At 43.6% G+C, this 23747-nt stretch overlaps 2 protein-coding genes across 2 annotated transcripts; one reads left to right on the plus strand and one right to left on the minus strand.

Annotated features, from left to right (window-relative positions):
* Positions 1 to 19: 19 nt before the first annotated feature.
* LOC139911792 (uncharacterized) lies at positions 20 to 5993 on the minus strand. Its single transcript, XM_071899410.2, has 5 exons — positions 5834 to 5993; positions 4752 to 4982; positions 3707 to 3817; positions 2850 to 3516; positions 20 to 1137 (listed from the first exon to the last, which is right to left on the minus strand). Exons 2-5 carry the CDS (start codon positions 4896 to 4898, stop codon positions 941 to 943), a joined length of 1122 nt encoding a protein of 373 aa, XP_071755511.2. The 5' UTR covers positions 4899 to 4982; positions 5834 to 5993; the 3' UTR covers positions 20 to 940.
* Positions 5994 to 6095: 102 nt separating this feature from the next.
* patl1 (PAT1 homolog 1, processing body mRNA decay factor) lies at positions 6096 to 23232 on the plus strand. The gene is made up of 20 exons (XM_071899404.2): positions 6096 to 6165; positions 8585 to 8690; positions 9592 to 9843; positions 10302 to 10565; positions 11142 to 11230; positions 12151 to 12231; positions 14147 to 14347; positions 14733 to 14834; positions 15648 to 15734; positions 16130 to 16353; positions 18047 to 18191; positions 19115 to 19232; positions 19418 to 19515; positions 20109 to 20168; positions 20360 to 20505; positions 20635 to 20794; positions 21066 to 21191; positions 21932 to 22023; positions 22226 to 22375; positions 22759 to 23232. Exons 1-20 carry the CDS (start codon positions 6151 to 6153, stop codon positions 22778 to 22780), a joined length of 2538 nt encoding a protein of 845 aa, XP_071755505.2. The 5' UTR covers positions 6096 to 6150; the 3' UTR covers positions 22781 to 23232.
* Positions 23233 to 23747: the final 515 nt, after the last annotated feature.

The following is a 23747-nucleotide window of genomic DNA, read 5'->3' on the forward strand; positions in this document are numbered from 1 at the left end:
GAATTCAGAGAAATAGGCTTAATGGCTGTGTTGTTAGGCAAATTCAAATGCAGCTTTAATTCTATGATAAATATTGTTGTACGGTTGGGCAAACATTTCAGTTATAGAATGTAGAGGGGAGTACAGTGTGCTACTCTAGTTAATCAGTTCAGTCATCAAAAACTGTCAAATAAAACAACCCAAGTAAAATAGGAAGATGGTGCCACTCCATTCATGAAGAGAGACACTTCAAGTCTTCATTTCAGTTTACTTTAATTCAGAGTGAGGTAAAAAAAAAAAAAAAAAAACATTTAGCAAACATGCTGACACATTTCAGCTGCACATGGACAGGCTCTACCTGTTGATTGATTATTAGTGACACATGACTGGCAACATGTGTTCAAGGCATTCTTAATCAATAATGTAATTACAGAAGAGGTCACAAGGTGGAGCCAGACCTTTCACAATTGTCAACTTGATAAAAGATCACGACATATCAAATATAAAAAGCTATAATCACATACAACATGACATCTTAAAAAAACATCCTATATCATTTATACAGCCACAAATGCCTGGGATGTGAAGTAGGAATGAAACTTGAAGATATAATGGAAGCAATGGAGGATGGACAAAGGACTTGAATAAGGACACCTGCCTGAATATGTAATTTCTATGAAATAATGAGCTGCAAATGAATAGGATGTGACTGTGGCTTAAGTGGAGAGGAACAGGTTCTGGACTGAAATGGACTAGTACCTTTTGTGGGCAAAGGACTGAGAATGTGGACTCAATGCAAACAGACCTGTGGATTTGATGATGGGTTGCCAAGGGGCGGAGGCTCTGACAGACTCCTTTCCTTGGCCTTTTAGTTTTCTGTTGTTATTTCCTATGTCTGTATGTCTTTATTAGAACAAAAAAGATGACAAACAATTTAAATAAAAAACGAAATACGTACAATCTAGTATACATAATCCAGCATGACAGGTGTACTTAGTTTAAACCGAGTCACCCTCAGATGACCATTCCAGTCCATCTTCCACCAGCTCCTCAGCCAGCTGAAACTTTTAGCTGCCAGGTAGATAGCTCCAGTGCTGAGGAGGGCTGTGACAATTCTGATGCCACGTTTCTTCCATTTCTTGGCTTCCTCATCAGACCCTAGGGGCACAAAATCATGTGGGGTCAAGCAGCATCACACTAAGGCTTATCATTATTAGCAGCATTACTCATTGAAGCAATGAAACCGGAGGGAGGGTATGGATCACGCTGTGTCCATTTGTCTGTCCGTTCATCGAACATGATACCTCAGACCCACTGGTCCAATTTTGACAATACTTAGTGGGATGATGCATCTTCGTACAGTGTTCAAGAGGTTATAAATTACATTGATTGGCATAATGAAGCGCTATAATTAAAGGTCAACTTTTTTTTTTACTTAAATGTGATATCTGACTAGCCTGGTAAGACCATCCTGATCACGTGACCTCACATTCTGTTTCGCTCCACGGATCAGTCTGGACTTCTAGCTGCCCACATCGATTTCAGTGGGCGGGAGTACTTGCCTTGACAGACAAACTCCTTCAGCCAATCAGCGAATCCAAATTCAAATCCAGTCGGAAGAACGGCGAAAACGTCTTAAAGAAGAAACTCCGCTTGTGCGTACTCTTGTTCTTGTTTAATTGTTGTTATTGAGTCTATTTCTGCAATAACTGCACTTACTGCTGTGTTTACTAACGTTAACGTTACCGCTCGTTGCTTCGGGAGACGCCATTACTGTTTTGCCAGCGGCGGCCTGTATTTCACGTCATCAACTACGACGCAGTCCCTGATTGGCCCGGTTACATTGTAATTTCAGGAAATCGATGTGGGCGGCTAGACGTCCAGACTAATCCGTGGAGCGAAACAGAATGTGAGGTCACGTGATCAGGATGGTGTTACCAGGCTAATATCTGACACCACTGGTCTGATTTTGATGAAATTTGGATGCATTTTGGCACTGTGTTCTGGTGTTTAAAAGGTTAGAGTGATTGGCCTAATGGGGGCGCTGTAATTAAAGTGCAAAATGTCTAACTTTGAAAAGCCACAACTGCTACACCACTGGTACCATTTTCAAACTTGGAGGGATGAAGCACCTTGTTACGGATTGGCACAAGCGGTGCCTACATCATTTGTGAGGGACGACATGGTTCACTTGTTTAAATGAGGAATGTTGTTAACAATGCCTGCAAGCTGTTTTTTGGGTCAACTCAAACCAATACAGACCATAAGGGCAGAAAACAAGGAAGCAATGAGTAATATTGTGGGAGAGGACTTTTTCAAACAATTAAATTCATGGGACGAGTTGGACCGTCTAGCCAATATTAGATTAATTCAATGAAATAATGATACATAGCTTGAGATTGCAAGATAACACACATGCTTTACGCACTACACTCATCAGTAAAGGCTGATTTACAGTTCTGTGCCGAGGAGTCGCTGTTGCCGCGGGCACGGCGTAGGTGTACATGGCAGTCGCGTGCTTTGTTAACACAGAAGTAATAACAGAAGAAGTGGTAGTGTTTACATTCTCTAAAACCCATCTTCTGGGATATTTCTCACCACAAATTCAGTGATATCTGGTAGTCTTTATAATTTGGGTATGAGGTGTCGCACAAATGAACATATTTGCGAACCTCCTCTGCTCGTCTCTCTTCTATCTGCTCCATGTCTGTCTTCACTATTGGTGGACATTAACCGCATACAGGCAGAAGGAAATACAAAGCGACCCAAGCGGGCCAATCCCAGTTCTGTTCCTGTAGAACTGGGATTGGCCCGCTTGAGAATCCCAGTTCTGTTCCAATACTGATAATATCTTTATCCAATTTATTTACCTTGATCAGACCACCGCTCCCATGCAGACACAAAGCCTTCCACCAAACCTCTTGGTCCCGTGTTGGCTCTGAATCTTCTGTAGTCATATTGTTCTAGATCATAGGCAGCCATAAGTTGGTTGTAGTCTGAGGTTGTTAAGTTGACAACGTAGTTAGCAACTTGTTGTTCGTAGCTGAACGGTGTTACATTGACATCTATATGATGGTTGAAGTCTCCTGAGAAGAATCTCAGGTTATCTGTTTGCTGTCTTCTGGCTGAGGATCCATTGTGGCTTTGCACTATGTTAAGGATTTGCTGAGCTGAAGGTCCTCGGTCGTGTATCTGTCCTATATCTCCAACACGAACCATCTCCATATCTCCATAGTAGCCCATCTGGATGAGAAAGGTGGTGAGGTCTAGCTGTGGGCTCTGCAGGGCTCGGATCAGTTCAGGGCTGATTTCATGGGTCCTGTCAGGACTGAACCTCCCAGACGCAGCGGTGTCATGTTCAGTGACGTACACCATCTCCACCACCCTGGTTCTCACCTGGTAACTGATGATGATGCGGTCAATGTTGTCTTTACGACGGGAGCCACGCAGCCCATAATTTTCTCTCACGTATGCCGGAAGGTTGGCCGAAGCTGGGTAGGTTTCTGTGTTTAGGTTGCCAACTTCAAAGTAGGCTACCTGGGGAGAAAGGTAGAAAGGTAGGCTAATGGAGAGATGGATGGAGGGATGAGGAATGAGGTATGTGGATGGATGGATGGATGGATGGATGCACAATAATGAAATTAGGGAAATGTGGTAGTTGGAGGGTTTTGAGTACTTAGAATGAAAGAAAGAAATGGAGAAAGAAACAAACAAAAATACCACAAACCTGTCTCCCACTCTTGCGTTTCTTTGGCCTCCTCAATACGGGCAGAAGCTCCTCAATGTTGCCGAACTGGTGGAACCCGTAGAAACCTCTCTCTGGTTGGCAATCTGACACCTGTGGCAATAGACTGTGATCACTCTACCTAATAGTAGCACTTACTTACAGTATATTGGAAACAGTCCTACTGCACTGACATCACCCTATCTTGACCAAGAAACTCATTACTGATATTATAGCCATAATATCATAGGGTAAGACGGTGTTGCGGCTAGGTATGATGTGAAGCCGAATATACCCATAATCACAGTGAATGAAGATATTATGGGTGTAAATACATATGAATAAAAGAAAGAAGGAAGCAGGAAAATCACTAACTTACTTCCCGCTTACCACAAGAGTTCATTTGACCAATTAAATGTCCTTGGCCAAAACTATTAAACATTATTGTGATATACTGTATATCGGTTGGTATATCTAATTGTGTCTCTGGCTGCCGATGTTCATGCTTTTTTTTATACTGCCATTTTCATTTTAGTGCAAATACCATAAGTTGTGTTGAAAATAGCTAACTGCTAGCAGCCTGATGCACCAGCTGAGTGTGCACTGAGTCATAAGTTAGAGTATAAAGTCTCTCCTAATCATTACACTGAAACTACTTAGTTTGACACTAAAGCTGTGTCTTTGATTAGTTGCACCATGGAGACTTAAGGTACTGTACATCTTACGATAAGATAAGATAAGATAAGATAAGATAAGATAAGATAAGATGAGATTAGAAAAGATAAAATGAGATTAGAAAAGATAAGATAAGATAAGATAAGATATGATAAGATAGCACTTTATTGGTCCCCTTGGGGAAATTCAGGTGCCACAGCAGCAATTGGCGGACAATGCCAAGGAAGTCAAGTATTGTCAAGTACAAGGCAATAAAAGAAAATAGGTACTAGAATAAAATAACGGTAATGTACACAACTTCTTGAGATATTCTGCAGACAGACATCAGAGATTTTTTTTTTTCCTAATCTCATCTCATCTCATATTGTCTTACCATCATGACGACCACCAGGTTATTGAGTTCGCAGCTCACACAATGATTGGCAAACCAGAAGAGAAGCTGGAGGCCGTGTCGTGGAGGAGGACGGCCGAAACCTGAATGCATCAGGTGCTCTGGAGTGCTGAGCTGCCACTGAACCATTGTGGAGCTGGAGCCCAGTGCAAGCACACACACACACACACACACTTATATGCATACACAAAGATACTGGCATACATGTAAACACTTGCAGGCATGCAGGCAAGTATAAATACACATACATCACACAGTCATACACACAAAACACCACAAGAGAGAGAGAGATGTGTTACTGAGAACAGCCACCTTCTTCACCACCCCAACCTTCTCTTTCACTTACTCACACACACACACACACACACACACACACACACACACACACACACACACACACACACACACACACTTCACACTTGAGTTGACACATGCCAGCACTTTAAGATTCAGTCCTTTTCTTATTAAGGACAAACTATCCAGTCCAGTCGTGGCGCAGGTCACGTGACATATTACTTTCGTTTTCTCAGAAAATTAAAGAACCTCTTTCTGATCAAATCAAAGGTTTTCCTACTCTGGGCTAAAGTGAAATGGTGCCTGCAAGTTAGCTGCGAACCTCATCTTTGCAAAGGTTGAAATTATTAAACTGGAAGCATATTTTATAAAGCTGCTCGGTAAAAGGTTTGAAAATGTTATCCACTATTCTATGCTGCCTTCAATGTCTCCTCATAAATTACTACTTCAGAGTACAGACGTCCTGAATATGACTTGTTGAACATTCAGGTGCATTTGGTTCGAAGTAGTAATACTTCCATGAGTAGTACAAACAAAATGACTCTGTAACAAAAGTTTGTTTGGTGGCTGTTGTTTTATTTTAGAAATCAAAAGGCACAGGACTACTTGGTGCAGAAAATGTGCATCAGTCATGCAACGGATGCTTTAAATAATTTACCCAAATGAGTGCAACTAAAAGCTAAACAAATCGTAAAAATAAAACAGCAATTCGAATTATTCACATCAAATGCCAAACAATAATATATATTAAAGAAATACGTCACTTTTACCATCACTTGTTGACACGACTTCAATGCTCGCCGTCCCCTTAACGTCAAGTTAAGAGCAGTTAACATTTTCCAGTTGTATTTACTAGTTTTCCAGTTCTATTTTCCACTTAGCTTGGTTTATAATTTCATACGCACTCTTGTCAATAGCACACGGAAGCAGCGTTCGGTTCACCCTTTACCCTGCACTGCAGTTGCGTGCTCGTTCACGCCGTTGCGTTTCGCACGTTCCCGTGAGCGTCGTTGCTGCGTAATTTGCGCGCCGCCTCGCTCCCGATGCACTTGGGAGATTCGCTGTTTTCCTGAAAGCCTGAAGATAGATGTTTCGATTTCAGGTGAGAGAATACTGTAATAAAACCCTCAGCTTCTTTATTGGGTATCATTTATGAGGTTTCATTGAGAGTTGGTTGTATTTCGTGTTTGCGTGTGATTTCTGTGGCGAATGTTGTCCATTGTTTATGCGACTGCCAATTTCAATTCGGTTGGCGGCCTGTGAAGCGCCGTGCTTTCCTCGTAGCATGAGCCCCGGGGTAGGGTAAACACATTTCTGCCCTTGGTGACCAGGCTAGGCTTACTATTTACTATTTTAATCTCAGGAATGAAAGACCAGGGTGTGTTACGGGTTATGTCCAGACTCAATTTGGTCTAGCTGAGGCTAGACGGCACGCTATCAACGTGGGTCTTGCGTGATGTAACGTCAGCATTAGCCAGCATTAGCATTGTGGCTAACGGACGGTCTCGCTGCCCGTAGGCTGTCTGCGTTTCTTAAAATGTCTTGGATTATTTTATATAAACTGGATTGTTCAAAAGGCGCGACTGCACTTGAATGTAACATTTTTAAGCATCGAGTTCCGTTGTAGAGGTCTTGCACTGTTGTAGTTTGTCCGGTGACAAACCATGCCCAGTCACGCAGACCCATATTCTGATAGGGTCTAACGTTACTGTTGTTTTTTATGTTCACGTTTAATTCAGTTGTGAAGTTGGTCTTATATTTCACTCTAACTGCCACTAAACATCTTCAAATCTTACATCCAACTTTGTGAAACGTGCTTGCATAACTAGCGGATCAGCCTAGTAACGTTACTAGAGATCTCAGCTGTAATGTTATCATGCTAACCTGAGCTAGCTATCTTATGCGACTGATTGATTACATGGACGGTATTCACGACCTCATATATGACCTCATACATACCAACTAGTTTTAAAAATGGTTTAAATCACTGTGATAAGTATTGCTTTGGGTTACCGTTCCGTGGCATTAGAAGCAACGGATAGGTAACGTTAGTGGATTACATGCACTTTTCCAGTCCAATTTGAGTCTGTGTTGCATGATTCCCTAAAGGTAGGGATCCACAAAGTTCAGGCCTGTGGCCCAGTTTAGGTCTCATATGTTTTAAGAAACATACAGGGAGACACTTTGCAATCTGGGGTAGGTAGGCAATACTTGCACAATGAGTAGCAAAGGGAGACACAGGGACAAATCTGTGCAATTATTTGATGGGAAATCGCTATTAGATTATTCACCTTTGGGGTTAAAGCAGCAATGCTGAGGGGAGTAATTGGCCACTGCTGCCCATCAGTTTTCCAAAGACTTGCCCTGTGTATCACTGTCTTAAGTCTACAGAGTTACACAGGAGTCACTCGAACCAATCAAGGTAGAGATGACCCTTTCACTGTGTGGGCTCATGAATGACCGACAGACAAGAGTTTGATCACTTACTTGTGGATCATTATTTATGAGCGATATTATGTGGATCAATCAAGTCTTGGCACATTAAAAACAGTTATATCGCGTTAATTCTGCGGCTGGTTCCAGATATCAGTAGTAAAAAGTGCCGGAAAATGGTTTTGGCTGCATTTATACAGACATGAAAATGTTTTCTGAGCCCTTTTAGGCACAGATTTGATCTCTGTATGGCTGTCTAAATGGAGAAAGATTTGAATCCATGCAGTTTACCTCTGTAGGATGGCTACGAAGAGCGAAGAGAGAATCATATCTCTTTGAAAAAAACAGAAAACTGTTTTATTTTTTTTACCTGTGTAACTCCAGCCTTTGTTGACCATCAGTGATGGGGCTGATGTGTAACCGATCTTAAGAGGCAAGCATTCAAAACAGCTGAACATATGACCTTGGGAGAATTCCTTATGTCAATACATGTCTGGTGTGTATTTTAGCTGCACCAGTGCAAGCGCTTCAGACAACACTGTCTGGTCCTTGTGCGATCCATTTACCTTGGAGGTGGTAAACTTCCCCAGCTGTGCCAAACACAGCATTAGAGACTTTTGTTTAGGCTGCTTGTAATGAGCGTTCTTCTACTAGCCCACATCATTTCTTGTATTCCCCTCACAACCCGATTCCTTTCAGCACAAATAGACTGTCAGGTCAAATAATGGCATACTTATTCTTCTTTCTTCTCCTCTCTCTATGTCTCTCTCCCTCTGCATCCCTTTCTCTCACCGCCTGTCCTTTCTGGTTTATCTCTCCCTCCCTCCACTCATTTCCTATCACTTCCTCCTTTCCTCTTTACCTCCTCCCTCCCTCTGCTCTCTCCCTCCATCCATTTCTTATTCCCCCCCTCTTTTACCATGCCTCCCTTCGTGTCCTTTCTCCCTCTCCTTCCCTCCCCCCATTCCTTCATCCCTCCACCTCTCTTCATCCTTCCCTCCCCCTCTCTTGTTGTTCCCCTTCCCTCCATCCGTTCCCTTCCCCTTCCTCTTTTCCTCTCTCTCCCCCCTTCCCTTTCTCTTCTGCAGTCCCTGGATGAAGACTGTACGTTGGAGGAGGAAGAGGAGGGACAGGTAGAGGAAGAAGATGACATTGATCAGTTCAATGACGACACCTTCGGAGCGGGGGCCATCGGTGAGTCACACATAAAACACGTTTGTATCACTGTACTCGTGAGATTTAGCACAATCAGTGCTCCAACCCTCACTAATAAATACTTCATTTGAAATGGATGGTTCAGGTTTGCAGGAAGCTGATCTAATAAATGATGAACAACTTTCAGTTCATCCAAAAAGCGCTTGCATCAGATTTTGGGGATTTTGAGATATTAGAGGCACACCTTTTTTTATCATTTCTTAGCTAAGCATGTGCACATCAGTGGAGATAAAACTATTTAGTTGTGGAAAGGCATTCTGGGAAATGTAGGAAATCGCTAACTGATGCAGACGAGGCAGATTGAGGGAAGCCGGTACACCAGAAAAGTAAATTACAACACATGAAATATGGAATGCAGAATGCGTTGATCATCACAGATTGATGACACATAACAGTGTAGGAATATCAGAGGGGGAATTTTTCCTTTAAAATTATTGAGGCCAAAAACTGTCCTTACTTCTCCCGAATAGTCCTCACACATATCAGGTACTCTTATTGTCCTCAGGAATATAATATTCTTCTCCATTTTTCTTTTCACTTTTATGAGCTGAGCTATGTTTTTATGAGCCGCTTCCGAGGCCATTTCTGTGAACGAGAACGCTCTTAGTCAACCTGCATATTTGAATGAGCCGGGTCCCACAGACACAGAGGCCACTTTGATGTAGCCGATGACTCAGAGCCATGTTTTTTTGTTGCTCACCCTCGAGCAGACTGCATGCCACTGTGACCGTGGAATCACCTTTGAACCAGTTAGCCAAAGCTTTGAGGGAGAGAAAAAAAGGCCCAAGAATGAGTGTAAGAGGTTGACGGTCTCTGAAGGCAGATGACGCATTGCCGTGGTGAGTGACAACCTGTCTTTCTGGCTCCTTGCCTCCCCCAGATGACGACTGGCAGGAGGAGCACAAGCGTCTCGCCGAGCTCGACCAACGGGCTGGGCTTGGAGCGGGGCTGGGCTTGGGAGGAGGAGGAGGTGGTGGAGGAGGTGGGATGGGAGGAGAGTCAGCTATGGGAGGAGCAGGCAACGCATCCTCCATCCATCTTCCCCCCCCTGCCGGCCGTCTCCCCCTCCCATCTTCCCTCCCTTCGCTTAACCTCTCCTCGTCTTCCTCTTCCTCTGGGTTGCCTCCGCCAGGTCAGTGATGGTGATCAGAGTAATGTTGATGGCAATGAGGCCTTCTGGACTCGTAACTGCTGTTTATTTCTCTGGGAGATCCCAGTATTCCTGCTTTTTCCAATAATTTGTGTTTTGTCTCGATCATAATATATAATTATTGTAAACAGTATTTCATTTTTCTTGTCCTCCGGGCACAATGGCTGGTAGATTTCAGAAATCACTAACCGCTTTTGGTTTTACCAATCAGCTAGACTTTATTTTTTTGTTCAAGAGAGTGCAGTCAATTCAGCCCGTTGGCAACAGGCTGAATTGACTGGTAAACTGGACAAACAAAATTTACATTGGCTGGTGGTAAAGCAATTGGCAGTTATTGGAGTTAATTTCCCACCCTGATGACGATTATAGTCATGATAATAATATCATTAATAATAAATCTATGTAAATATCCAGACTAATACTGTCTTTTCACCCCCCAGGTCTGGAGGATCGAGGACGGGGAGCAGACCTGGCCGAGTCCCTGGCCCGACTCATCCTGGGGGCCGACCCGGCCATCGCTGGGGTCGGGGCGGCCGAGGCGCCCGGTCCTTCCCCCGGCCCACCGGGGTCCGGCCTAAGCGCTCTGCCAGGGCTAGACCGATCCAGAAGCCTGCCCCTGCCCTCCTCCATCCCACATCCTGCTCACCCTCACCCGCCTCCCCATCACCCCCAGCACCAGCTGCCTGCTGGGCCCTCCGCTTCAGGTGAGGATGAGGGTGGTGGCGGTGCTGATGTCCGCTAGAGAGACCTGGCCAAGGCGGCAGCATCATGACAAAGTTGTTGATGGTGTTCATAGTAAAGATTGTGGGTGTGATAGTAATGATGATGGTGAATGATATGCTATATTCCCTTTTTTTCCTGTGATGTCTCAGCTTACATTTATGGCCATTTTGCATTCCTCCTGCTAAGCGCTGGGTTCACTGCTGCTCCTAGGCACTCAATTCCGGTCCTCGAGGGCCGGTGTCCTGCAGGTTTTTGTTCCTACAGACCAAGATTAACTATCAGGGAGGAACAAAGACCTGCAGGACACCGGCCCTCGAGGACCAGAAGGCAGTATCTAGCTAGTTTTTTTTATGTAATGACCATATAGACCCAAGCTTTATGTAACCTGTATGTTTCATGCACCCTCTTTAGTTTTTTAGGTGTCATTTATGAAACTGATTTCCCCTCAGACACATCAAACAGTCCGCTGCGCTTTACTCTGCTGCACTGTCCTGTACACAGCTCTATTGCACTCTATTGTAATCTATGCTGTTCTACTGTACTCTGCTCTATTCCAGTCCTCCCTCATGGCCCTCCTCCCCCGTCCATGCTAAGCTACCAACAGCAGCAGCACTTACTGCGCAGAGGGACTGCTCCCATGGGCCAGGTTGGTTTCTAACTGGCCGTCTGTGTCTTATCTATTATTCTGTGTACCAGTTTGTTGTAAGCTCACTGCAAACGGTGCTATTTTGATCATCTTTTGTGTTTATTGCCTGTCAAATTAAGCAATAGGACCCAAGCTTAAATGTTGATACCAGCCTTGTCCAAATGCACGAGACGCAGCTCGTTCTGTTGTCATTTTGTGTGACAAGGCTGAGTCTTGCATCCGCCATCGGCCTTCTTTTCCATTTTGACATGTTTATCGTTTGCATCCATAGCTGCACACTAGTGTGTGTATGTAGTATGTGTTGGTTACTCAGTGGAGTTAAATAAAGTTATTAGTACGACATAAAACCAGTCAGACCACACCTTTATGACACATAATTTCTGACGGTACCAGAACCAGAACTTGACACAGGAGCATTTCATCATCGGTCCTCCGCCACATCACATTAAACCACCCAAGACTGCTTACTGTCATTCACAACCAAAACATCTGCCCATGATGTGAAAATTTTGTCTGGGATGGTAAAATCACAACCAAAGACACATGAAATCACTTGGTCGTTTAGGGCCTGTCCTATCTTAAGTGTCTTATTTCTATGTTTTATCCCTTATTGCTTCATTTCAACAGTGGGTTCTCAGGCTTGACTGGTAAACAACACTGTTACCTACTGTCTGGAACACTAGTGTGCCCACTTGTTTTTTTATGACAGTGAAGTGTGAAACAGGATAGGTGGAATAGCGGTAGAAGTCACACCTCAGATTTGAACCCATGTTGTCAAATATGTGCTGTGTGTAACCGACTGACCGAGCGACCGGATCACCTCTGTGACTTTTATGTAGAGCTCCTTTATCTAGAATCTCTTTGGTCGAGGATACTCCAATTCATCTTTCCATTCTCTCCCTCTCACTTTTCTCTCTCAGATGAATTCTCACAGTATCTGGGAGAACAGTATGGGTTTTGGGCCGGTCAGTGTCACCCCTGGACTGGTCACACACATGGAGGTGAGGGACACTTGCTCTGCTCTGTTTGTATTTTCTTCAAAACACTGGGCTCCCATGTCTGGCTGAACTTTCGGTTTGGTTCGAAACATAACTTGAGCGATTGGGTGTTTGGTCAAGTGACACCCTCTTTCCTATATTTCACATCTTCAGCTTCACTGTCCATGGTGTCAGTAACACCTGCTCTCCTCTGAAACACCTAGCTGTGGAATAATGTCCGTAGCATAGAAATCTCTCGCCACAAGGGCGGATGCATGTGAAAGGATTTCTTGAGCTGCCACCCAGGCATCTTGTAAGGTCATTGTACTTTGAGAAAAAGTAGGAGGAAAAGCACAAATGGAAAGTTTTCACTGTGCTTTGCAAAACGTTTGCATAATTGGAGTGTAACTATGTGACTTTAAAACTCCTGTTAACACCAAAGTGCTGTGGCGGCACAGTGTTGGAACAAAGAGAATCGCTGAACAAAATATTTAATTCATGTGTTGACTTAGCTAATACAGTTAGAAAATCACAGAGCCACTTCCTGGTATGTGGATGTACAGCGCACCAGACTCCAGTTGGTTGATGCTTGTTTGACTTCTACCGTACTGCCTGGTGTACGAGCGCACACTGGATTTCCCTTAGGCAGAGCTCTGGGGCTCTGTGCTGCCTAAACATCGCATACCGTAATTATCCTAAGCAGTGCGCGTTGCAAAAAGCATTACACACGAACAAACAAACCCACAGAGCCTCCCAAACACCTAATAATGAATAATAGTAACCACAAACAGGGTTCCTACAGTCTTAGAAACATTTAAAAGTCATGAAATTGGACAAATGTTTTTGATGCCTGGAAGAGAGAGAAAGATTCTGCATATCCAAAAAGTTTCTGAAATGTCATCTGGATTTTTGTATAATTTTTTTGTTTCAGTTGGCGAAGTGATTAATGTCAAGCTTGGCTGCTGCTGTTGTCTAGCATTTTGAAGGAATAGTAGTCTTTTCGGAGGAGTAATATACCAAGTAACACATTTCCAAGTCCGTGAAGTGGTAGTGAACCAAATAGAAGGCCTGATCTATTGATATCAGCAATTTAACAAAAACAACATTTAAACATTAGACACAGACAAATATTTGTCACGAAAATTGTGCAATGTGTCAGGGAATAGTCCTGGACCGTGACAAGCAAAGATGTGCAGGAATCCTGAACAAAGTGGCTTCAAACAGTGCAGAACTACAGCGATGGGAGGACCAGCTGGGACCAGCCTGTCTGTTTTGTCTCATAGCAAAGCAGTAGAAGAGAACAGACGCACATGAACTCAAGTAACATTTTTTAGCGTTGTTTACTCCCTCACTACTGGACTCAACCTAATAGCTGGCCTGTCACTTCACCAAAGTCAGACTTGACAGATTCCTGGAAAACTGCCGTGGTTTCATACTTGCCTCTCTTGAATGACTGGAAAGAGTAAAAGCCTACTTTTCTGTTTAAAACATTTGTATGAATTGTTAATTTAAGGCCAAAATGGAAATCAGTGTGACCCCTGCTTTTCATATGTCACTCTTATTTCTCTCTCTTGCCCTGTATCTGAATACACCAGCACATGGTGTTAATCAGTTAGTAATTCAGTATACTGAATTTGAAAAAGGTTTACCAAGCAGGTTTTTTTTTTTTATTTATGTGTTTTAAAATGCTAGAAAAACTTCTGCAATGCTGTTTGTGGTGGTAAAATTAGTCATACAAAACAACTTGATGCTAGACAGTGCTCAACATTTGGGAATGAGTATAAAGTTTGCTGAAATTGTAATGGAGCATGATGATGTTTGCTATATAATATAATAGGCAATATTACACAGTAGAGTTAGTGTGGATAGGACTTACTAAGCTGGTGACTTTGTTGTAGTTTTCTCATTCTATTTTGTCCTTTTCTCCCCCCTCTTCTAGGATAGTCCATTAATGTCTATCATCAAGGAGGTCGGCCTTCCCAAGCGGCCTCCTCCAATTAGAAGTGATGAGGGGCGGGACTTGTCAGAGAGGGTCCCGCCTCCACGGTCTTCCTCCCCTGTGATTGGCTCCCCTCCGGTGAGGGCCGTGCCTATCGGGACTCCGCCCAAACAGCCAATGAGCCACGCCCTTAATCACCAGGTTAATGGGGGACAATTTATTTTCTCCACTCATTGTTTTCTTATTGTATTCTTTCTTATGCCCTTTTCCTCTTCCCCATTTCCCTACTCTGTTCAGTTGAAGCAACTGAATGGACAGTCGCTGTAATTGTCCTTGTCTTAAGCCAAAGATACATGGGCAATATTTTGAGGTGATTAGGATGAGCAATGTTGCTTTTTAACTTTGAGACCAAGCTGTTTTGTATGAAATACTGTTATAGTGAAAGAAATACTGACATATAGTTGTTTGTGAAACCTCTCCCCATGTAGTTTGTAGTGTAAATGTTAACCTTTTCCCTCTTCTTCTGTGTGTGTGCAATCTGTATGTGTGTGTTTGTTATTTTGTGTGTGTGTGTATGTGTCTGTAGATCCACCACCCCACGGCGGTTCATGTGAGAGCCCCGGTCCAGCACAGATACCCTCCTCCCTTCCCCGAGCGTCTGTCACCCAACACCCTCCTCAATATAGCTGTGAGTCTTTCCTCTCCTCCGTCCGCCCCGCACTTTCTGTCGCTTTTGCGTTCACACCAGTTCAAGCTGGTTGCTGGGACTCTGTTCACTTTCTCAGGCTCAGTGGTCACAAGTCAGTGGACACAAGTCAGCCGATTTGCGACACATTCTGTACCTGTTAATCCGTCTCTATACCGGACCATTAATAGTTAGCGGTGCACGCTTGCACATCGGGTCTGCAAACCAAATCATGTGGAAAGCAAACAATGCACTTTTTTCATATCCAACATACCTAATTTAAACTGATCTGTAAATTGTGAACACTTTCAAACTGTAAATCTGTCAATTTAGACCTTTGATTTATTTGTTATGTTGTTGTCAATAGTTGTTTTGACATAAGTACTTCCGGTATTTTGTGTCAGTTCTTATCTATAGCCTATCTTTTACCAGCAGCCATATCCCATTATAGCATTGCTGTGTTTTCTTCTTATCCTTACACCACTGGTGCTGCAGCTAGCAGTCAGCTTATTCAATTCGTCAATCAATCCCTATCCTCCGTCCGTTCATCATTCTGTCCCTCCGTGCTTCCCTCTTCTCTTTCTATCCCTCATCCCTTCCCAAACAATCTCTCCCCTCTCTCCCTCCTCTACCTCTCCCACAGCTCCCTCTGTCTCTCATATTCACTCTTTCTTCCATAACACCACTTACCGGTTAGGCCTCACCCTTCTCTCTTGGTAACTGATTGTATTCCTCTCATCTGTCGTGGTTCCAAGTTGTGTTACGATCTGGACTCTCTCTCTCTCTCTCTTTGTCTGTGTGTGTGTGTGTGTGCAGAACTCTCCTCTGTGTCGCGGCCCGTTCCCTCCCGGCGTCGGTCCAGTCCTGTCTCAGATCCAACGAGCCCAGCTGCTCAACTCTCAGGTTAATACACATTAGACACTAACACACACACATGCTCTTTTCAATTCAGGTATGTACCGACAAATTCCCTCTCTCACAAACGTCTCTCAGCCTCAGTATCGCTCCAGTCATAGTTGCATTATTATAATCTAATGACCTCAGATAGCAATACAGTGATACCAGAGGATATATTTGAGCGATACCTTGAGAATAAGATGAAACTTTAATGATCCCTGTGGGGAAATGGGGTAAATGCAGCAGTAACAGGAAAAGAATATAAATAAAATAGATTGAAACCAGGAATATTTGAGGAATTCGTTTCAGAAACGCTATATATATATATATATATCTATTTTGGAACAAATCATTCTCTCTCTCTGCTGTTTTTTTATGTCGCTCTCCCTCTTTCTCTCCAGGTGGCAGGTTTTCCCCGCGGCGGTCCGGCGCCTCCCTTGTTACCGGGCGGCGGTGGCTTCAGGCCGTTCTTCGGGGGGCCCCCGCCTCCACACGGTCACCGGATGGGTCCGCCGCCTCCCCACGGCCCCCTCAACCACACCCCGCCCGTCCGACACAACACCACCCACCTCCACCCCCAGCACCGCCGCATGCTCACGCAGCGCATGCAGAGCAGAGGAGGAGGGTAAGGAAGCGTGTTTGTGTGTGTTGCTGTGTGTACGCTAATAGAGCTGGGATGGCACATGGTACCGCGTCTTCTGCAGTGGAGGAAAACATTTTGTTGTGTGACTGTAGTTGTCATTGATTATGAATGTTTCAACATCTGTATAGTAGGGCTGCACAATTAATCGTATATTAATCGCGATGTCGATATTGGCTTCCACAATTAATTGATTGTGGCCGGGGGCGATTATTCACGCTGGGTTTAGCTTGCTCTGGTGTAGGGCTGCAACGGTTAGTCAACGTAATCAAAACTCAAATTACTTGAATTTTGACCCAGTTTGCCGCCGACCTTTCAAAGCGCGTATAAACTCTTCCATTAGCTTGGATCCAAGTGTAGTATACAATGAAGCACGGGTTACGGGGTAAAGTATTTCCTTTTTAATCTCCAACCAGAGACGCGGTACACAGGCAAACGTACTACTTCCTTATTTACACTAATTCTCCCGCGGGTCCTTACGGGAAACTTCAAAATAAAAGCCCACAAACACCCAAACAGACTTCTTACAAAATAAGTGTCTTGGAATACAAATGCCCAAAAACTAAGGCTACAGAGGTGATGGTCCCGGAAAAAAAAAACAACGGACCCGGTGCACCGGAATCACAGGTTCAAAGATTTGTACATTTGAATGTTTTTTTATTTATAGGTTTATAAAATACATTATGAATGTGAAGGCATTTCGGTTAACTTAAAATGCTCAAGTGCAATAAAACAAAGTGGATGAATAATCGTGATAAATAATCATGATCACAATATCGAGCAAAATAATCGTGATTACCATTTTAGCCATAATCGTGCAGCCCTACTGTATAGTGGAGAAATACGCTTTTTCACCATCAGATGCTGAAGTTTCCATGATAATAACTAGTGGTCATAACCCTAGCGAATAGATCTGTGCCCTCCTGTTCTCCTTTTAAGGATGATGAAAAGTGTTGGCAAAAATATCAAAAAGACATGTTATGCTATATTATATACTATGTAGAGGCTAGATAATGAACAAACTAGCCAGGCTTGTCGGGTCGATCCCAAAATAACTTCATAACTTGCAGTCTGGCACAAACATTGCACCAATTGTTGTCACTGCTGACCGCACTGTGTCTGGTTTCTTCCAGCAGACTAGACGCTTAATGGCACAAGATCGTGGAACTTGTAGTCCATTTCCGGGCTACGGCTGTAATTACACTTTACTGGGTTTTTGTTACATTTTGAAATGCGAATCCATTTATACATTTGTCTTGCCTTTTCTGTTCTAGCACCACCTGAATGTGTGGAACCACATACAAGCCAGCTACAAAGAAATGTCGATGCTACAAATAAATGACCAAATGACTTCCTGAACCTCAGTGATGTTTGCATTACCAAATGATAATCCAGCTGTATTGTAACAAAGATGTATGGGGTTTGTCTGTGTACAGAACTGACTGTTATTCAGCCTGTATTCCTATTTTTTTACCTTTTTATTTATCTAGAGATGGTTTGGCACTGCCTTTCTTCACATTTATACAATTACACACACTCATGCAGAGAAAGAGGCTGACAAAAGGAAGGGACGAGAAGCAGAGGAACCTATAGCAACCCGACAGATCTCTCTCTCTGTCTCTTTCTTTCTTTCTCTCTCTCTCTCTGTCCTTGTCGCTCTCTCTCTACCTCCCTCCAGGGACCGTGGCAGGGTGGGGTGTGACCGGAGGAGCAGGGACCCCTACAGCAACCTGATGACGCAGAGAGAGAAGGACTGGGTGGCCAAGATCCAGATGATGCAACTGCAAAGTACCGACCCTTACCTGGACGACTACTACTACCAGGTTGGACATTGATCTAGTTTGTTTGTTCATTTGTTAGCCATCTTGTTGGTTTTTGGTTCCTTAATTGGCTTCGTTCTCTTCTTGGTCAGCTGGAGTAGGTAGAAACTTCAACGAACGCAATGACAAAATTGGCTTGTCGCAGCAGCAAAGAGTAGGATGAGAATAAGACAAATGGAGTAGTCACTAAGGTTCGACCGATATGGGTTTTTAAAGGCAAATAGACATTTTTTTGGATTTAAGTTGCTGATAGTGGATATTTTGCAGCAATATTTAAGTAGAATGTGACAATTTTCATACCAAAAAAATAAGTATTCATTGTTTCCAACAGAATTGTATTCTTGTCAGGGTGGAAAAGCCTCTGAAACAGCATTCAGACCATCATGGGACACTAAAAGTGCACTGAAAGCCAGACTAATGAAATAGTTTTAGGTGGGTTAGCAGCTCCTTAAGGCAGAGTGGGGTAGGTTTCACTGCAGGTTTCACAGACTGTTGTGTAAAATCCTCCCACACCACACTGGAATGATTTCTCTGGTCAGACATCTGATATAAAATAATAAAAAACATATTGACTAGCTGTGATCAGGGAGGAATCTCCATCATATCAGAGGTGAACGACACTGACTGGACCAGATCTCAGGTCCAGTCTCTATCTTTAATAAAATAACAATATCAGTACTGGAGATAATTCAACAATTAATTACAACAACTGAACATATTGAAAAAATATAGTAAATGAATAAAGATACAACATCTTCATGGACTGATTGACAGGTTAGATGAAGGTAACATGCACAGAAATTAATGCAGAACATGTAGATGAGCATTGGTGGTATTAACAGATGGTTAGTCAGTCATTAGTTGGTCAGGTGGTTGGGGTTCACCGAAGACTCAAAGTATGTGTGTGTGTGTGTGTGTGTGCACAGAACTACTATGAGAAGATGGAGAAGCGTCAGGAGAGAGAGAGAGACAGCAGCAAGAAGGAGCACACCACCAAACTGATCACTCCACAGGTTGCCAAGGTTGAACACACCTACAGACCAGGTACACACACACACACACACACACACACACACACACACACACACACACACACGGGTCAGATGACATCCTCATCACATCCCTGCGCAGGATTTCATTTCTGATGAGACTTAATTGAAACATTGTGGTGAATGTTAAGCAGTTAATATCTATTGAATGTTGACATTAGTGTGTTTGTCTGTCTACAGTTCAGTTTGCAGGCTCTCTGGGTAAGCTTACAGTCTCCAGCGTCAACAACCCCCGCAAGATGATCGATGCTGTGGTGACCACTCGCACCGATGATGAGGTCTGTCTGCATTTCCTCTGTTTCTTTATACCTTCTTCTAAGGGTGTGTTCACACTAAAAACTAAACAAAAGTTCCGCCTCAGCTTCATTTTGTGCTGAAAATATGAAAATGGAAATCAGAGGTTCTATCCAGTTGATGACTCTGGTGATGGAGGAGCAAATGAGATGCCTTGTGATTGGTCAGCTCACAAAAAAGTGGGTCCATATCATGTGGTCTCCTTAAAAGCAAGTTGAGCCTTTTGCTCTACTTTCTAAAAAGAACGCAGGTGCAGTGCATTTTCCATAACCACTTTCCATCCACTGTGTGCTGCTTCCCATTGACTTACACCACTGACATAAAAAAAGAAAATGCTGGTATTTTTCTACTCTTTTACTCATTTGTGTCTCAGTGTGTTTCAGGCTATAGCAAATACATAGAAATACATTCTTTCACTCGCTTTTTCTTTATTGAATATTTCTTCATTTCTTAATCTTTTAACTGTTTTGTCGAAATATAGTAAAATATTTTTCCTTGGTCGGCACTATGACTGTGACTGGCTATTTGTTCGATTATCTCCCAGTAACTGTTTGTCTGCCTGTCTGTCTACCTCCAGGAGAAGAGAGAGAAGCAGGTTTGGAATAAGAGGAGACAGATCCTCTACACCGTGGAGAAGGTGAGAGGAGGAGGAGGAGGAGGAAAGAGAGATGGCTAGCACTGCTTCCTGCACCTGATTCATCAAAGCTCCAAAATGAGAGGGAAATTCATCCGGATCTTAAAGCGCCTCCATGTCCTGCTCTTTATCCCTTCCTCCTTGCTTTCCCTCTGTTTTTCCCTCTTCTCTCTCTCCCTCTCCCTGTCCTCCAGATGTACAGCTTGCTGTTGGAGGTTCAGGACTTTGAGAAGCGCTTCGTCCACACGCCGGAGGAGGAGAGGGAGGCCCTGCTGGAGCAGCATAAAACCAACACCCTGCAGCTCTGCAACTCCCTACGGGAGAAAGAGTGGGACGACAGGTACAAGGCAGGGAGGGAGGGATAGATGAATGGATGGATGGGTGGGATTTGTAGCAATGAGTGGGACAACATGTAGGGAGGGATGTGAACAAAGACACACACTCACTCTCTCTCCCTGTCTGATAACAGAGTGAGCGATGAGCAGTGCGTGATGATCATGTCGGTGAGGAAGGGGAAGCGTCTCGTCTCCAGGCTCCTCCCCTTCTTGCCACCGGCCCAGGCCGCCGCCGTTGTCATGGCGATTGCCCGCAACCTTCCCGCCTTGGCCAAGAAGGACAAGCAGGACCAGGTAAATAACTTTAACGCACACTCTCGCCTGCAGTAAAATTCAAATCGGGGCTTCCCTGCAGCAGTTGTCGGGGTTTGCTGTTCATGTGCTGAAATACTGGCAGTCAAATAAAAGCTATAAAATGGAGAGAAGAGATTATAGTTTTTAATAAATCTTTGCAATGGTACAGCAACAGAAATGCCATGCCGATGGACTGCAACCTGCATGTGGACCCTGCAGTTAGCAAACCAGCTAACGCCCTCCATCCTCTGTCCCTCCCCTTCCTGTTCAGGTGCTGTGCTGGTTGGTGGAGCCGGTTGCCGTGGTGATCCAGTCGTTGTCAAGCCCCGCCCTCACAGACTTGCTGCAGGAGCTTCAGGGCAGCGAGGGCCAACTGGCCACAGTACTGCACAACAAGGTGTGTATATAGATTTATATAAACACACACAGTCCTCCAGACCAAGAGAATACACACACTGACCAGAAAAAAGCAGGTGTATACAGTACTTTAAAGTACATACCTGATAATGTAGGTGTAGACACGAAATTAACGTGTATACCCGATAACGGAAATATATACACTACCGTAATTTGTACACTCAATAACACGGGTGTATACACTACCATAATAATATGGTAGTGGCAATAATACCCCTAGGGATGGGAAGTTTCAATTTTCAAATTTCACTATCAACATATATATATATTTATTTAGTTTTCTTTCTAGTCTAATCTAAAAAGAAGCCAAAAACAGATGTGATTGACAGCTCCTTTTTTGTGTCTGCTAAAAATGTGTAACCCATGTACAAACCACTTATGAGTGATGACTTATGTTTGCCTCTAGTAAGCCTAATAAATATTAAATATGAGTTGATATGAAATTAACAAGCAATAGAAACATAAGTGTTTTTCTCTAGCATATTGCCCAGTGACCAGCCGACCAGTCATTTGCATTCCTACCAACACCGATATCTCATCCAGTGCAGAGTTGTTAGTTCAGGATGTCATCTCCCTGCATCGCTCACTAAAATCCAGCTAATAAAGAAAGAGCGATGATAATACACCCCTAAGTACCACAGAATAACACACACACACACACACACACACACGTTGTATAAGCTTTGGGACCTGCTGAAGTAACCGCCTCTCTCTCTGTAGTTTGGTGTGACACTGCTGTATCTCATCCTGAGTGAAGGAGAGAGGATGCAGAGCTCCGACCCCAACTGTCAACTCATGGACGACAATCGCTGGTGAGACACGGCGTGTGTCAGTGATGCTTACTGCTCTGTCATCCAGTCCTCATGTTGATGTGTGTGCTGCTTTAGTTTAGCGAGACAAAACTGTAACACGACTCCTCTTCCTCTCCTTTCACTTCTTCAACTTCCTTTCCTCTCACTTCTTTTCCCACCGCCCTCTCTACCTCCTCTCCCCCCCCCCCCCCCCCCCCCCAAGGACTGAGTTGGTGTTTTCGGTGACGAGGGAGCTGCTGAGCGTTCCCTCCTCCTCCCTCTCCCCTCCCCTCTTCACCCCTCCCAACCTGCTCTCGCTCTTCTCGCGTTACGTCGACCGGCAGAGGCTGGAGCTGCTACAGGACAAGCTACAGTGAGTTACATGGTCACACACACACACACACACACACACGTGCGCACAAAGTGACATAAAGTGACTGTCGGGTGAAAAGCTCCTATCTCCAAACTTGTCAGCTGTTCAGAAACGAAAGAAAAACAGCCTCGTTTTTAGATTGATGCCAATGAATTTTTGAGTTATCCGATGGGGTTTGAAAGGGTTTCCACTGAAGAGCATATAACCCTTCAATTGAAGTTAAAACATTGAAAAACAAAAGATTTGGAGTCACAAGGTTTTCAGCGATGAGAAGCTGGTCCACACTGAAAACGGAGGATTCATATTTTTCTTTGACACTTCATCTAAATGGTCTGAAGAAGTCAGAAAATAAAAGCTGATGTTTTTGTCTTTGTCTTCCTCAGGATCTCGGCTTTGTCCAGGTAGAAGTTACTACAGACACTGTCACCCACCTCCAACCCCCCACCCCCACCCCCTTCCCCGTCCCGTCCCACTCGACGCAGCCCTTTCTTTGTGTGTGTGTGTGTGTGTGTGTGTGTGAGTGTGTGAGAGAGAGAGAGAGAGAGAGAGGGAAAGAGGGAGTGGTGTGTGTGTGTGTGTGTGTGTTCTTGAGGTGCGTCAATGGTGGATATAATGATTTTAATCCAGCAGAATCTCTAGTCACTTTTGTTTTTCTTTGTGTTTAGTTTCTGTGTGTGCGACTGAGTGAGCAAGTGCGTGTGACCGTCTGGGACGCAGAGAGAGCGAATGAGAGATGGACAGTTTGAGCTGAGAGAAAAATGAAATCTGCATTTTTAAATATCTTGTTAACGACGATGCCTGTGATAAACCATCAAATTAAAAAGTATTTCTATTGTATAAAAGCTGGGACTCTGCGCTTTTCTTGTCATGAATCGAGTTCCTACTCCACAACACGGCTTGGATTACAACGTTAATGTTACGTTAAAACACCAAGGATGTGCGGTAAACACAAAGACTGCTAAGTACAACGTGACATTTAAAAAAAAAACATACATCAGTTAGCTAGTTTTTGTGAAATCCTGCAGAGTATGGGGGCATGTTCAATGTATTTTTGCATTCAAACATTCCCAAAAATGCCATGGCTATGATGATTACTTGATTTTGCATTCAATTCGAGAGCATACATACAAACTGAAGAGCATACATAATGTTTTTATTTAACCAGAGAAATCAATTAATAACATTAAAAATGAGCACTCAACCATTTGGAAACAAGTTTCTATTCTACTCTTCATTGGAAGATGAAAGAGTTATTTTCAATGGTACCATGACAAATTTAAGACTTGCATGTAGAACAAATCTCAACATAATGGCTCAACTACCTGCTTTGTTCAGAAATATCAGTAATGTTGGTACACTGTAAGGGCTTCAT

Source organism: Centroberyx gerrardi, chromosome 3 (assembly GCF_048128805.1).
Source record: "Centroberyx gerrardi isolate f3 chromosome 3, fCenGer3.hap1.cur.20231027, whole genome shotgun sequence".
Lineage (NCBI taxonomy): Eukaryota > Metazoa > Chordata > Actinopteri > Beryciformes > Berycidae > Centroberyx > Centroberyx gerrardi.

Bases quoted from the DNA above. Each gene is read 5' to 3' on its own strand.
- patl1 (XM_071899404.2), top strand. The intron at 15,735-16,129 runs GTTAATACACAT...CTTTCTCTCCAG, and splicing joins CCCAGCTGCTCAACTCTCAG to GTGGCAGGTTTTCCCCGCGG. The intron at 19,233-19,417 runs GTACACACACAC...GTCTGTCTACAG, and splicing joins TGAACACACCTACAGACCAG to TTCAGTTTGCAGGCTCTCTG.
- LOC139911792 (XM_071899410.2), bottom strand. From the start codon at position 4,898: ATGGTTCAGTGGCAGCTCAGCACTCCAGAGCACCTGATGCATTCAGGT. The intron at 3,818-4,751 runs GTAAGACAATAT...CTATTGCCACAG, and splicing joins ACCTGGTGGTCGTCATGATG to GTGTCAGATTGCCAACCAGA. The intron at 1,138-2,849 runs GTAAATAAATTG...TTGTGCCCCTAG, and splicing joins GGAGCGGTGGTCTGATCAAG to GGTCTGATGAGGAAGCCAAG.